Source organism: Benincasa hispida, chromosome 3 (genome assembly GCF_009727055.1).
Source record: "Benincasa hispida cultivar B227 chromosome 3, ASM972705v1, whole genome shotgun sequence".
Classification (NCBI taxonomy): Eukaryota; Viridiplantae; Streptophyta; class Magnoliopsida; order Cucurbitales; family Cucurbitaceae; genus Benincasa; species Benincasa hispida.
In genome coordinates, this window is record NC_052351.1 from 19,043,313 (window position 1) to 19,060,432 (window position 17,120).

The window sequence follows — 17,120 nt, forward strand, 5'->3', positions numbered from 1 at the left end:
ACTAGACGATCGTATAGACGATGCAATGTGGTGCTAAACGATCGTATAAATGATGTGATAGGAACTAAATGATCGTATACATGATACTTAAGTAAAGCTAAGTGATCGTAGAGAAAGAAAGAAAAAAACACAAGTATTTAAGTGGTTCGGCCAAGACTTACATCCACTGTGCAAATCGGGAGGGTCTCTTTTATTACTTCTTCTTTAAACTTCTTACAGAATGAATGCTTTGATCTTTCTCTCTCTCTATTTTCACATTCGTTTTCTTTTTATACAGGCGCTCATAGTTAAGAAGAAGCTCTGGTGGTTACAACAACATAATAGAAAGAAGGTGACAACGTTCAACTGCCTACAACTTCATTTATTGTGTCTTTGGTTCTTTCTATAACAATCTCCACCTTTGTAAACATCCAGAGTACCTTTCCCTTTTTGCTTGTTGAGCTAACTTGAGCTAACCTTTTTCAGGTAACTCGAACTTGAGGAGGTCAAAGCATCGACCAAGCTTGCTTAGAGGAAATGTCTTGGTCAACATATCAACAACATTATCTGAGGTATGTACCTTTACTACCTCAACTTCCCATTTCTCAATCTTCTATCTGATAAAATGGCACTTGATGTCAATGTGCTTGGTTCTACAGTGAAACTGTTGGTTTTTAGATAAGTAGATTGTGCTCTGGTTGTCACAATATATTTGCACCTTTGTTTGTGTAATGCGGAATCGTTTAGTAATCCCTTCAGCCACAAACCTTCTTTCATAGCCTCAGAAAGTGCTATAAACTCAGCCTTTGTTGTGGAAAGGGCCACAACAGACTGCAAACTAGCCTTCCAACTTATCAGATTGTTTCCCCATAGGAAAACATAACCAGATAGTGAGCATCTCCTATCCAAATTTCCTGCATAATCAGCATCAACATAACCATACATTTCATCATTGGAAGACTCATTCTATCTATATAAGATCTTTGCTTCTTTGATGAACAGAGATACTTCAGTATCCATTTGACTGCTTCCCAATGTCGTTTATCAGGATTTTCCATGTATCTACTGACCAAACTTGTAGCATAGTACAAATCTAGTGTGGTTGAAGTCATTAGATACATCAAAGATCGCACTGCTTGGGAATAAGGAACAACCTTCATATGGTTTATGTGATCTTCATTTGTGCTTTTAGGACTGTTTGCAGATGAGAGCTTGAAATGAGGAGTAAGTGGAGTGGCAACTTGTTTAGCACCTTCCATTTTGAACCTCTGCAATATTTTTCCACAATATTTTGATTGACTCACATGTAACCTGTCATGTCTTCTATCTCTTTCAATTTCAATGCCTAGAATCCTTCTAGATTCCCCTTGGTATTTCATATCAAACTCATTCTTTAGGAGCATCTCGACTTGCCGCAACTTTTCTTTGGAACTTCTAGCTAGCAGCATATCATCTACATAAAGAAGTATATAAACTGGTTCCTTAAAGCTTTTAGAGTTTGTATACACACATCAATCATAGGAACTTCTCTTGAATCCCATCTTGGAGATTACTTCATCAAATCTCTCATACCAAACCTTGGCGACTGCTTGAGGCCATAGATAGACTTATTTAGTAGACACACCAAGTCTTCTTCTCCTTTCTTCACATACCTTTGAGGTTGCTTCATGTAAATAGTCTCATTCAACAATCCATGTAAGAATGCTGTCTTCACATCTAATTGGTCTAACTTCAAGTCCTTTTGAACATCTAAGGAGAGAGGTAGCCTAATGGATGTATGTTTCATCACTAGCTAGAAGACCTTAGTGTAATCAATCCCTTCCTTTTGTGTGAACCCCTTAGTAACTAGTCTTGCCTTGAACCTAGACTTTTGTACCCTTGGAATTTCTTCTTTAAATTTGTAAATCCACTTACATGAAATAGATTTGTACCCTTTAGGAAAAGATACTAGTTTTCATGTATCATTTTGGTTGAGGGACCTTATTTCATCATTCATTGCCTCAATCCACTGTCTAGCATCAGGGCTGTTAGTTGCTTTCTCAAAACTGGTGGGTTCATTGTTGCTTATTGAAATGCTATTAGTCTTAGACATGGATATATATGGTTGCTCAAACATCATAAACATCTCATTTTCTCTGAATACTGGTGCGCGGTAGATTGGAAGTCAATTTTACTCGACAACCAAAATTTCGTGGACACGTTATGCAATGCATGTTCCTAAGATATGCGTTGATAGTCATACGTCGATGGTCATGCGTTGGAATGAAAATGCGCCAACAAATGTATGCAATGACCATGTGTCCTGCCATAAGTTTTCTTGCATTGGAACCAAGTATAATTCCAACACAAGTTTCTCGGGTAATCCGAGGTCGAACACAGGGACTTGTAACTATATGTCTGCGATGATGTGCATGCGGCAGTATAAATAAAAGAATGGAGGGGATATTGCTAAGTTAATCCTACTCCTACTCCTATCTAACAGACAACACAATGAGAATATGCATGAAAGGTAGAGATGCGACAAACCTTGGCATGAAATAAATGTGTGAGAAAATAGATAAAATGTGAAGATGTTTTCATTGCAAAACTTAAGAGCAACCCTAGTCAACGCAATCCATGCAATCATGCAACCCACATACAATAGTAAACCACCTCTCGGTGCGAATGCTATGGCTTCTAATGCTAGAACGCATGTGATATATGTGCTAAGTCTATAGGGCCTACAATAAACCTCTATTCCTATTTATGCGATGACAAAAAGACATCCACACAAATATGTGACCACATAATATCATTCCTATTCCTAGAGTGCATGCGATGCAGTGTTGACAAACAGAGCTTATCTCTAAGATCCCCATTCTTGCCTATGTGTTCTAATCCGCTCTCTTGAGTCTTAGATTTAGATTTTAGACTACTCTCTCAAGTATGCCTAAATGACGAATGATGCACTCATAGAACAAGGTAACCGCATGAACTTTGTTGACGCAAGGTTGTTCCTATCTCTAGTGAACAATGCAAACATTGCTTAATGCAACCAACTACTTACTCTCCCGGGTAGTTGATTGTTGTTGACTTTACTCATAGACAAGCATTGCATTAGCCTATAGATAGACATTGCCGCAGCTTCACACTAAGCAAATAAGGTTACTCACACACTCACACAACGCACACCTCTTGGTGGGTTGCTACATGCTTCAAATCCCTAATCCACATGACTAAGTATGCAATACCCAAGTAATCTCACTAAGTCTTGCAATGAAAGTAAAGATGCTAAGCAAGAAGATGGAGATGGAGTCGAAGGAATAGAGAAATGTATTGAAAACACATTGTATTAATTTCTTAATTCAAAATGTCATACAATACAATATAGGAAAAGAAAGGAAAAAGAAATGACCAGCTCGAAGCAAAACTTTGCTTCCAACGGATGTGCGTCAAGGCTGCTGGTGGTGCCATGGATGGGTGGAGGAGCTGACTCTCTCGAGATCTAGCTTCGGTCGTCACTCGGAATGGGTGAAGGAGGTGAAGAACTCTCAGTCATCTTCTCACGCAGTTTGTCTGGATCACGGGGAAAGTCCTCGGTTCACAAGGATCCTCCCCCGGATGACTTGGAATTTTGCTCACCGGCTTCTATTTATAGAGTTTGGATAGCCGATAGCATTAATTGGACTGCTCTAAGTCTGACGTTTGGCGCGTCAGTCCTTTCTGAATCTCTGCCATCAACGGCGCGGTAGGTGAAATGTCAGCATCAGCTTTGGATTTTCTCGAGGTAGATGCGTTGATGCGTTCATTCCACCTACCTTGCGTTGATCCTATTAGAATGCATTTTTACGTAGCCGCAATCATTCAATGGCCACATTCGCTTAACACTGCAACTCTACATGATGACCTCAATCGCTTGACGAGCGTAACTCCCATGCGATGGACGCATATGGGTGATTACCGCAACATCCATATGTTGATCGATGCGTTTGCCTTTGCGATGGAGTGTTTCTCCGCATGCGGTCATCTATGCAGTGGTCCGATTTCCGCGTTTGCGTTCATTTCCTGCATTGGCTACAAAAATAGAACATTGAACGCATAATTAACTCAAAGTAATCGGTTAGCTGAGATTCGCCATGCTGATCGACACAAACTCATATTCTCGTGAATTCCTATCATGATCAACGCAATTTCTGCTTAACAACCTTCATAATTCTAAGTAAAAGGATTAAGATGGTACACATTTCTGCATGTCATCAAATACTACATCTATACTATTTACACATCTCTTCTCAATAGGATGCCATAGTCTATAACCCTTCACTCCCAGTGTAAAGCCCTAGAAACATGCATTTGACAGGCCTAGGTTTCAACTTACCTTGGCTTTGATGCACATAGCCTACACACCCAAACACCTTCAAGTGTTCTAGCTTGGGAGGCTGTCCTGTCCACCTTTCTTCTGAAGTTTTCAACTTAATGGACTCATATGGGCACCTGTTTAGAGTCTATATTGTGTAGGAAATAACTTCAGCCCAATATTTCTCAGGAAAAAGAGCATTGGACAGCTGACATCTCACCCTTTTAATCACTGTTCTGTTCAATCTTTCAGCAACTCCATTTTGTTGAGGTGTATACCTCATTGTTCCATACCTCACAATGCTATTCTCCCTGCAAAATAAGTTGAACTCTTCTCCACAATACTCTAAATCATTTTCAGTTCTCAAGTGTTTAATATGTTTAGAGGTTTGCTTTTCAATCAAGGTTTTCCATTCTTTGAATCTACTAAATACTTCATCTTTGGTTTTTAGAAAGTAAACCCAACTCTTCCTTGAGTAATCATCAACAAAGGAAAGAAAGTACCTTGCTCCACTTAGTGAAGGAGAGTGAGCTGACCCCCATAAGTCAGAGTGCACATATTTAAGTATCTTCTTGGAGGTGTTGTCCTTTAGGGAAGCCTTGCCTTATTGCCTTGCCAAGTATGCAATGTTCACAAAACTTCAAGCTGTTTCCAACACCTTTAGAAAGAATCCTCTGTTTTGAGAGAACTTGCAACCCTCTCACACTAATATGAGATAGCCTTTTATGCCATAGCTCATCTTTTGTGGGTTCTTCATTAGTTTCCATCAAGGCTGAATGTGCCATTTGCACATTTTTAATGACATACAAGCCATTGACTTTGGTTGCCACCAACACTATTTTTGAGTCTTTAATTATCTCAAAGGTGCCTCTAACACCTTTATAATCACAGCCAATAGAATCAAACATTCCCAATGATAGGAGATTTCTCTTCAATGTGGGAACATGCCTCACATTCCTAATCAACTTCATTGAACCATCTTGCATCTTCAAGGATATAGGCCCAATTCTAACAGCCTTGCAAGTATTGTTATTTACCATGTAGATCATCCCTCCATCCTACTTCTTGTAGGTACAAAACCACCCTTTAGATGGTATCATATGGACTGAACAACTAGAATCTATGACCCAGTCTTGGGTCTCCATAGAATTCCACTCTTCGTACTCTTCAGTTGCAGCCAAGGCATTTGAATACACAAGGGAATTTTCCCCATAGTAGCCTCACTTTGTTTTCCTACCTTGTTCTGTTGGTTCAACTTCCTCTTCAAGGCATATCAGTCTTTCTTCATGTATCCAAGTTTGTGGCAAAAATGACACTTAATTTTAGACTTGTCACCACCATTCTGCTTTCCCTTCCCATTGTTCTTTGTTTTCCCCTTTGGAAACATGCCTTCTCCTCCTTGCTGATCTTTCTTGCTCATTTGTAACTTTAGTTCTCTGACTCTTATTGCTGAAATTATTGCTTTTGTAGTGATTTTTCTCCACTGTACTTCATGGCTGTCTTAACATCTTTAAATGATTCTAGTAGAGAGTTAAGTAATATAAAAGCCTCATTTTCTTCTCCAATATTGTCTCCTATTGATCTGAATTTTAATGATAGTCTCTTGAACTCGTTCAAATTATCAGTGAGGGACTTTGCAACATCCATCTTGTGTGTGAAAAATCTTTCCCTCAAGAAAGCTTTATTATACAGGTCTTTATTGAGATAAATCTCATTCAATTTTTTCCAGAGGTCATAAGCAGTAGGCTGGTCAACAATCTGCCTTAAAACACTATCTGTAACATCAAGACAATAGTTCCATAAGCATTTACCTCTATTGTCTTTTTCTCTGCAGCTGTGAGTGTTTCAGGGTATTTTGCAGGGTTTGTGATGGCCAGTAGTGCCTTCTGCTGCCCCAAAACTTCCTTGATCTTCACTTTCCATAGTTCAAAGTCTGTTTTTCCATCAAACTTCTCGATTTCATACCTGGTTGTAGCCATTCTTGAGCTTCAAGATTGACTTATCTGATTTAAAGTATGCAAGAATTCAAATCTTGGACTTGTCTTGAACTGTTCTCTGAACTCTGATACCACTTGTTGTCCTAGATAAGTATGATTCTCTTGTTTGCAGTCACAAACTACTCAGAATTAACGGTCAAGTACACTTCAAGACGCAGGGAAGGCTATATGCTAAGGCTTCAAAACTCTTCAATCGTTTACCTGAAGGCAGCTCAATCGTATAGATGAAGCTCCAAAGAACTAGACGATAGTTCAATTATGTAAACGATATTAAGAAGCACTAGACGATCGTGTAGACGATAGTTGTAAGGTACTAAACGATCGTTGATGAAAGTTAAGGAACTAGACGATTGTATAGACGATGCGATGCAGTGCTAAACAATCGTGTAAATGATGCAATGGAAACTAAACGATCGTGTACACGATACTTAAGTAAAAGCTAGACGATCATAGAGAAAGAAAGAAAGAACACAAGTATTTAAGTAGTTCTGCCAAGGCCTACGTCCACTGTGCAAATCGGGAGGGTCTATTTTATTACTTCTTCTTTAAACTTCTTACAGAATGAATGCCTTGATCTCTTTCTCTCTCTATTCTCACATTCATTTTCTTTTTATACAGGCGCTCATAGTCAACGAAGAAGCTCTGGTGGTTACAACAACATAACAGAAAGAAGATGATAACGTTCAACTGCCTGCAACTTCATTTCTTGTCTTTGGTTCTTTCTATAACATTAATGAAGGAGAAATTGAACAGGAAGAAGAGGATGATGACCTAGAACAAACACTAAATTCCATTGATGACTTCATCAACTTCAACGTAATACATTTATTACCTTCAAGAATTTCATTTTCTTTTTGGATATTAATCATTCAATAGACTGATATACTTTATTTCATCAACTTTATAAAAGAATCAAGAAGATGCTCAAAGAAATGAAGAAGAAATCGAAACTCAATAAATGAATATAGAAGATCAAGATAAGAATGTAAGTAATTTATTATACATTTTGATACACTTTAGTAATATATATATCATGTAACTATTGCACTTGTTTAAATACATTTTTTTTAACACATTCATTAAAGAATCAAGTAGAGAATGAAAGTGAAAAATTGAATGAAGATAAAAAAAAGAAAGTGAAGTTCCAAATGAAACAAAGGGACAAACTATAAGTAATTTTTTTGTATACATTTTGATATACCCTTTTTTTTATAAAAATATAATATTGGATATATCATTTGACTAATTCACCTATTTTCATGCTGAGAATCTGAAGAACAACTGAATGAAAAGGAATTACATGGAAAGGACTTAATGGAAACAAGCCTGAAATGAGTTGAAGATGTCCCCAAAATTCAAGAGGTAATAACTGAATAATATATTTGCTTTACATTTTTTTGTTAACATTTTTGTTATTATCACTGATATATATGTTTTGGATGGTAAGTATATAAAAGTAAGCTTACTGATACACCTTATTTCTTTTTTATGATTAATATATTGCAAAGATTCAAGAGCAAGGCAAAGAAGAAAAGCAAAAATTAGAACGGGTGGGAAAAAGATGAAAATAAACTGCACATGGCAAGTAAGAAGAGCTATAATTACTTTAACTTACTGTAATATTTGATATGATATATTTGTTTTATATACATAAGCTTACTGATACACTATGTTTTATATAACCAATACACATTGAATGACATTGAATTTTGGGTGATAACACAAGACAAACATCAAGAAATTGAAGAAAAGAAGAAGAAGAAGAATGACAAAGGGAAAAAAGTGGTAAAATCTTTTTCTCGACTATATTGTTTTTAATATTTTTTATATTCTTTTGTACAATACTAATAAATAAAATTGTATTTCTTTTAGGTTATTGAAAATAGAGTACATACAAGGAAAGCTTCACAACAAGTTGATGATGCTAAAAAGTTTAATGTGTAGAATGAACGACCAAAAAGGAAACTGAAACCCACACCTAAAGCTATCAACGATCTCAAACTTCTCCAATGAAGAAGGACACCACCAACAAAGTTACCTTGTTATTCTTTAGGATTCCAAAAAACTTGGAATAATGGTCTCCAAGAACTTTTGAGGAGGAAAATGGTAGAGAATTTTTAGAGAGAAGTTAGAGAGAAGGTGGAGGCTTGGAGGCTAGTTATTGTTTATTATTTATTTATTTTTTGTGTGTAATCAAAACTCGTCCTAAATGGGATATAAGGATATATTTATATAGAGAAGGGTTAACCCTTTCTCCAAGTAATTCCCTTTATACCCTTATTGTTAATTAATTAAATAACCCTTATTTAATTAATTGACACATTAATTAAATGACCATATTTTAAATCCTATTTAATATACATTTAATTAATTATCATAAATATCATATATTTATACTAACCTTCAATCTCATTATTTCTTAATTAATTAATTAACCATTAATTAATTAATTAATTAAATCATATTTAAAATGGAGTTAATTAACATATAAATATCACATATTTATATGTATATATCTCATTATGAATCCAATTCATATAAATTTAATATTTGAATCTTATTCAAATATATCTCTCTTACATAATTTGAATTATAGATCATATCTATAATTAACATTATATATTAATCTTATTAATATAAAATTTCCTCATTTGGTTTGAACAATTTAAATTATTCCTCATTACTATCCTTTAATGAGCTAAAAAGGGATCTTATGGACCAACAGATTAGAAACTTCAATGATATGAGATTAATTGATTAAACTCCTTTAATCCAATTAATACTTTATCGTAAGTGTAACCCTTCATTTTCTACCCTATAACCCTGTTCCAACCGGTCTGCCTCATGGAAGAACATAATTGGTGCAATTGGTTATAACGATCTTATCCATTTATGGAGTTTATAATGCCCTTCCCCCAAGCAAATATCTTCCTAAGGGAGGGTGCGCTCAGAACACCACGAGGTCGAGCATGAAAGAAATATTACAAAAGGAGAGCACATGATATGTTGTCACACGTCCTTCTCCCACTTACTATAAACACTTTCTTCATTCAGCTTCATATTAATCCATGCAAATACCTTTCTAAGGGAGGGTATGCATAGGACACCACAAGACCGAGCATGAATCTCACCCTGCAAACTCTTTAGAAGAACGTGGGTGAAAAAATGACATATCATACATATCTTTTTCCTCCCACTAAATGTTCTACCTTTTGGGTTTATTAACTTAGAAAAAAAGGTTTGATTATTTTAACTAAGTAATTGTTAAATTTGCTCAATATAACACTTATATTAAATAGTTTAATAATATGTGTTTTTGTTCATTAAACTCTTTTAATGAAAATAATCACTTATTGCATGCTTATAAAATATTTTCCCAATTCACCTTCTAGGTCTATTCCCAGGTAGAGATGTTCCATTTCCGTAAGCTTAAAATCTCAACCTAGACAGAACGTTCCTTAGACAAAGGCCCCTTGTGGGCAATTATTTTATAAATTTAATACTTTAACCAAGTTCATTTTAATACTATTAAAACGAATTAAAAGATTAACCTATTTCTAACTTCATTAGAAATGCATTTAACATAAGTCTAGATGAATCAATTTCAAACCATTTAAAAAAATTTTGAACTTATGTTTATATGCAACTCTTGATTATCGATTTTAATTTAATTCATTGAACAAAACTTTTATAAAACAATGAATTTGTCAAAATCCTTTTTCTTTTGCATTATGATGACTTTGGTTAAATATAACGTTTATATTAATCTAGTAATGTCATGCTCAATGCAAAGTTCATTTTTCATCTAATTATAATACTTATAATTGTCATTCATGAAAAATAAACATACATATTCATTTCTCTACATCATACATTATAACATTTACGATACATGAATATGCTTACTCAAAACATGCATTCAAATAATATAATAATTATATTATAATGAATGAGCATGGTTATATTAATCATATAACCATATAACATTTATATGATGCATGATCATGTTTATCCTAAGATAGGATTTTAAAACTACTTGACATACATTATGCAACAAATAAAACACACAGTTAAATAACACATCATATGCATATAAAACTATATAAAAGCTATGATAGACCAAATATTGACACCCTAATTTTAACAAAATTAAAACTACAAAGGAAAGCTGCCATCCTTGCGTTGGAAGAGAATTTTTCGATCAACGCCAGGTACCTTCCATGACGGATAAATCGAGATGGACAAAGGATTTTTGCTGAACTCCACATATGGCAGATGAAGTGCTTGACGCATGGTGCCTTGCTCGACACATGGGTTTTGAGTACTATATGCATTGGAAAATGAAGCTCAACGCATGGGCATCGTCCTTCCACATGCGACTGTGAGCATTGCATTTATTGTGCCTTAGTCCCTTCACGGAATGGGCATCGAATCGCCGCATGGATATGCTACCTGCTGCATGGGTTTGCATTCAACCTTGTAAGTGTCGACGCATAGTATGCATTGACGCGTTTACCTTTAAGCTCATCTACTTTGCAAGACCATTACCCCATCACAAGGAATGCATCCCGCCACAAGCCATCATCACATACCATTTCGTCGCAAGCCATCATCTTATGCCAAGATACCAGGTGCCATGAGATAGAAGCAAATCCTTTGTTCTTCTTTGAAAAACTGTACTCCGGACAACTTTGTTTCTGACCCCGAACGACCCAAAAATATAGACTCGATTGCAAAAATAAAATGTCCAAACAATAGGCCTTTACATTGATGAAATCAACATAAAATTTTACAATCTATGGTTGATGCGTAGTGAATGCGATGAAATAATGGTGTATAATTGCGATGATGGTTTATGCGTTGCACATGCAAGTTTTCTTAGTAAAACCCAAGTATAAATCTTACTAGGTTTCTTGGTAAGTCTAGGGTCGAACACAGGGACTATTGATACACTATGCGTTAGTGAATTTTGATTCCTTTGCGGTGGCAAAAATAAATAAGTTTGGTTGGTGTTTTGTTTAAGTATAAATTCTATGCGACGGAATTGAGTAAATAGTTGATGACAACAAAAGTTACAATGAGTATGCGGGGAATGGGTTGAGAAGAGGTTTAACTAACACTCCCTAAGATTGCGTTCAAGTTATGCGATCATGCTACACACACACAACAACATGTCATATCTCAATGCAAATGCCATAGTTCTAATTTCTAGGACGCATGCGATGTATACGATAATGTCGATAGGACTTATGTCTAAGTTTCTATTCTTGTATATGCAATGATGAATGATACACACATATACAAGGTAACTGCATACTATCATATCCTATTTCTAGGGTGCATGCGATGCATAATAGCAAACAGAACTTATCTGTAAGTTTCTATCTCTTGCTTATGCGGTTTTAATTTGACTCTCTCAAGCCTAGATTCTAACCTGACTCTCTCAAGTCTAGGTTCTTTCTTTAGACTACTCTCTCAAGTATCTCTAAAGGGTGACTAACGCATACATAAGACAAGATGATCGCATAAAGTGAAGATCTTAGGTCATGCTAGCTAAGTGCTTCTCAACCCGTTCGGAAATTTAGCTACTCATGCAAAATGTGAAGAGGTTGGACAAATGTTGAGATGAGAATTCCATTTTATAAATAAAATCAGAATACAAAACAATAATGAAAAGTAGGGATAAGAAGCTTGGTAGCAATGTCCTGCTTCCCGAAGCTTTTACACCGTCTTTTTACTCTACTCTGTCCAGAAGAATATCCTTGTTTTCACAAGTGTCGGCTCTCTCTCCGTTTATAATGCCTCCCAGCAGTCTTTCGAGCTATCCAGGAGTGATCTCTCGGCATCTTCTTCTCTTCGCTCGCCTCCGTCTCTAAGTATATGAATAACTATAGACCAGCGACTAACTAATTATATGTTCTATCTTCTATGTATATGGCGAACTGTGTCTAACTTAAACTCTTTTAACGATGGTGGCCTTCAGTATTTATAGAGCTCAAGGTGAAGAAACTTTTCTCTCAAATGATTGCAATGATGGGCGGTCATTAAATCTTCTGTTTGATGCGCCGATTAATGGTCACCGAAAAGTTGAATGTACTTGCTACAGTGTGTCGTTAACGGCTTATCAACTAAATTCGGATTCAATCGTCATCAGCTTTCCGTCCCATCATGATTTATTATGCTTTAACCTTGATGCACTGTCTTTATGCGGCTACCTTCTTGAACAAATCTTCGCGACGCATACGATCGCATGGCTTTATGGTCACAATCTTTTAATGCGCGCGGTCGTCGAATTCCTTGGATAACATTTTGCTTTGTGCCAACACATTTTCTTGCACAAAATAAGTAAATTAGCTGCTTTTATGTGATGGGCGCATGTGATCGCAATATTCTTAGTCTAATGCTTTTGGACATGATTTTATATATTTTTATCGTCGCATACCCACATTGTTTTATATTTTTGTGCTGTAATAACGTGCATTTCTGTCCGTTATCAATGGTGCCTACAAATGAAATTATCTATCAAGCAAACCTCATATGTTTTCAAGCAGAATGCAGAAAAATAACCCACCCGATGAATTGATTTTTGTTTCAAAAACCAAAAAATCAAAATGCAAGAAAAACTGGCTCTGATATCAATTGTAAGCTTAACCAGTTCATTTATGGATTGAAGCAAGCTTCTCAATCTTGGAGTATTATATTTGATACTGCGATCAAATCTTATGGTTTTGATCAAAATGTTGATGAGCCTTGTGTTTACAAGAAAATCATCAATAGTTTAGTAGCTTTTCTTGTGCTGTATGTAGACTATATCCTACTCATTAGATATGATGTAGGTATACTGACTGGAATTAAAAATTGGTTAGCAACCCAATTCCAAATGAAAGATTTGGGAGAGTAGCAGTTTGTTATGGACATTCAGATCTTTAAAGTTACATCTAACTCCTTTAGTACCACTGATCCCTCTAATGAACAATAAGTTATAATTCAACTATGATCAAACCCTTCTCAGGCTAAGAGAGGGTGTGATGCCACATCGTTCAAACCTCGGAATCAGTCTTTAAGGGAGCATTTTATCTACTTATCCCGACGTCGGGGAAGGAGTGAATTCTGTCTTATAGAGCCATGTTTCCAGCTCCCCAATCAAACAAATTCTCAAAATGATAAACTTATTGAGTCGGCAATCTGGTCACTCTCACCCATACAAATCAAAGGACTGTCTTCATAGGCAGGAGTTTACAACTCACCTAGGATTCAGGTCATGTCACATATGGTCATCCTAGTGAAATGTAAGTCTTTATTATGAATGACGTTATATAATGAGACTAGTCATTTTGTGGTCCGGTCTTATACAAACACCTTTACATAGAACACCCCCACTTACATGTCTCTACATGAGTGGTCAGGATCAGATCATTTGTAGCACTTTACACTAATTGTAAAAACTATAAAGCAGGTCGTATACGTAGTGTCACAAAGATAAGGTATCCAGCCTTATCCATCTACTATAAACCATTTACGTTATCACTTAAACATGATCCACTTGTATGTCTCTACATACATGTTTAAGCTACAGATGATAATCTTGGATGTTAGTTTTTTGGTTTGAGGGTTTAATGCTACTAAATTTCAAATAAAACATCTTATATTTTATTAAATAAATAAAATATTTGTACAATACAATTACAAACTATAGAACCCTACGAGATTTAAGGCATCACACCAACAATCTCTCACTTGTATTAAAGCTAGTGGGGTGTAAAATATACATGTCATACTAATATATAAGTAAACAAAGGAATAAACTAGGGCATTCCACGCGCCCAGTACAAAATCTCCCACTTGCTCTAGACTAAATGTGGTCTGTTCTGTAGACCCATACTCTGCGGGTGACCGTCAAACACCTTACCTGTGAGGGCCTTTTTAAATGGATAAGCAATGTTGTGCTCCGAAGCTATCTACGTGACGATCACGTCCCTTCGATGCACAATCTCTTGAATGAGATGATACTTCCGCTTTATGTGCTTCCCGCGCTTGTGACCCTTAGGCTCTCAAAGATTAGCCATAGCACCACTATTATCATAATAAAGGGTGATGGGCTTTGACATGTCATGAACTACTTCCAAATCTGTTTGGAATTTCCTAGGCCATATAGCTTTTTTAGCAGTTTTACAAGCCGCTACGTACTCAGCCTCCATAATGGAATCAACAATACACCCCTGCTTGGTGCTCCTCTAGACTATTGCTCTTTCTTTAAGAGTGAACACTAATCTTGATGTGAATTTTCTAGAGTTCTTATAAGTCTAAAAATCAGACTCCATGTATCCTGTAAGGATCAAATCCTTAGAACCGTACACAAGTATGTAGTCCCTTGTTCTCCGTAGATACTTGAGGATGTTCTTAACGACGGTCTGGTGATCAAATCCTGGATTAGCTTGATATCTACTAACTATCCCCACCGCATAGCAGATGTTAGGTCTAGTACATAACATCACATACATTAGGCTACCAACAGTGATGCATAGGGGTTCCGTCTCATTTCTCAACTTCTTGAGGTGTTTTAGGATATCGTTCCTTAGACAATATAACTCCATGCCAAAAAGGTGGTAAGCCTCTCTTGGAGTTCTGCATAAAAAATTTGACAAGCATCTTGTCAATGTACGATGCTTGAGACAGAGCTAGCGTTCAGTTCTTTCGATTTTTAAAGATCTCAATGACTAGAACAATTTGGAATTGGGTCGCTAGCCAATTCTTAATTTCAATCAGTAGACCTACATCATTCCTAATGAGTAGGATAGCGTCTACATACAACACTAGAAAGGGTACTGAATTGTTGATGATTCTCTTATATACACAAGGCTCATTAACATTTTGACCAAAGCCATAAGATTTGACCGCAGTATCAAATCTTATATTCTATGATCGAGAAGCTTGCTTCAATCAATACATAGATCGATTAAGCTTACAAACCTTTTGCTCTTGATCTTGGGTTATGAATCCCTCAGGCTGCTCCATATATATGGCTCTTCAAGATTGTCGTTCAAAAAAGCAATCTTGACATCAATTTTCCAAATTTCATAGTCATAATATGAGGCAATGGATAGCAGTGTTCGGTTAGACTTCAACATGGCAATAGTGAGAAAGCTAACTGATGGGAAGGCAACCTACAAATGCCTCATATTATGCTATGCTATGCAAATGCCTCATATTATGACTATACAAATGCTTAAATTGATGTCGACACAAACGCTTTATTTTCTTTAGGATCATAAAAGTAACCACCTCTCGTTCCTTAAAGGTAACCTACCAATAGACACAATTTTGAACGAGGTTCCAGTTTCTTAGTATTTGCCTCAAGCACATGTGCTGGGCAACCCTAGATCCTGAAATGGCGTAAACTACCTTTATGACCATTCCATAATTCCAAAGGTATTCTCGTACTACTCTTGGATGAAACACAATTTAAAATATAAGTTACAATATGTACTCCATAACCGAGAAACGAGTCAGGTAAGGAAGCATAACTCAACATAGACCGAACCATGTCCAACATAATTCGATTTCTCCTTTTTGATACACCATTCTATTGAGGTGTTCTAGGTATTGAGAGTTGGGACATAATTCCATGTTCTATCAAATATTTTTGGAATGTAAGATCCAAAAACTCTCCACCTCGATCAGATCGAAATATCTTAATTGTTTTCTTTAATGCATTTTCAACTTCAACCTTAAATTCTTTGAACTTTTCAAAAGCTTCAGACTTCTGTTGCATTAAATAAACATACCCATACCTTGACTAATCATCAGCAAAAGTGATGAAATATTCAAACCCTTCTCTTGCCTTAACATTCATCGGATCACATAGGTATGAATGTACATGTTCCAAAGGTTCTTTGGCCCTATGACCATTTCCAGTGAAAGATCTTTTGGTCATTTTGCCTTCAATGTATAACTCTCACACAGGTAAAAAAAAATTCTTTTAACTCACTTAGAAGTCTATTATTAACAAATCTCTCAATCCTATTGAGATTGATGTGTCCTAACATTAGGTGCCAAAGACGGGCATTTTTTAGGAGAAGTCTTTTATTTTTAGTTATCACAGTTTTAAACATTTCAGTGTTCAGGAGGCTTTAGTTGCTAATGGTCTTAACACATAAAGATTATCTTCGAGATTTGTAGAACAAATATATACACCATTTTTTAAACAACTACTTTATTTACTTTAAATGAAATAGAGTATTTTTGTTCTAACAAGCACTTTACAAAAATAAGATTCCTTTTCAAGTTTGGAACCACATATACATTATTTAATATAATATATGATTTCTATAAACAAAGTCAAAGTCCTCTCACTACCACAACTGAGACGACGTGCCCAGTTCCGACATGCATTATCATTTCCCTAGCTTTCAGTTACCGCTAGGAACTAATTTCTTGAAATGAAGAACAAACATGGTTAGTGGCGCTTGAATCAATTATTCAGGTTGAATCATCATTCTCCACTAAACAAGTCTTCAATACAAGTAAATCATATTCACCTTGCTTGGCCTTCTTCTTTTCCGCCAAGTACTCGAGACAATTCCTCTTCCAGTGTCCCTCGTGGGTTAGCTTTTTCTTTTCCACCTTTCTTCTTCTTCCACTTTTTTGTTGTCAAAAGAAGAAGGCACATACTTAGTTTCAAAGGATGATCCTCTGTAGAATTTCTTAAAGGACGAGGCAACATTTGCCTCTCAATTTTGTTCCTTGCTTTTAATCAAAAACTGGGAAGTCTGTAGCTCATTGAGCATAGTGGTCACGTTGTAGTCAAT

The 17,120-nt window shown here is 36.0% G+C and overlaps 1 protein-coding gene across 1 annotated transcript; it reads right to left on the bottom strand.

Annotated features, from left to right (window-relative positions):
• Positions 1–5,770: 5,770 nt before the first annotated feature.
• On the bottom strand, positions 5,771–6,294 carry LOC120073473. Its single transcript, XM_039026319.1, has 2 exons — positions 6,127–6,294; positions 5,771–6,073 (listed from the first exon to the last, which is right to left on the bottom strand). The coding sequence occupies exons 1-2, from the start codon at positions 6,292–6,294 to the stop codon at positions 5,771–5,773; spliced, it is 471 nt and encodes a 156-aa protein (XP_038882247.1).
• Between the last annotated feature and the right edge of the window lie 10,826 nt (positions 6,295–17,120).

Coding starts and splice junctions, on each gene's coding strand:
- LOC120073473 (XM_039026319.1), bottom strand. CDS start 6,294: ATGGCTACAACCAGGTATGAAATCGAGAAGTTTGATGGAAAAACAGAC. Junction 6,074..6,126: donor CAGAGAAAAAGACAATAGAG/GTAAATGCTTAT, acceptor GTTTTAAGGCAG/ATTGTTGACCAGCCTACTGC.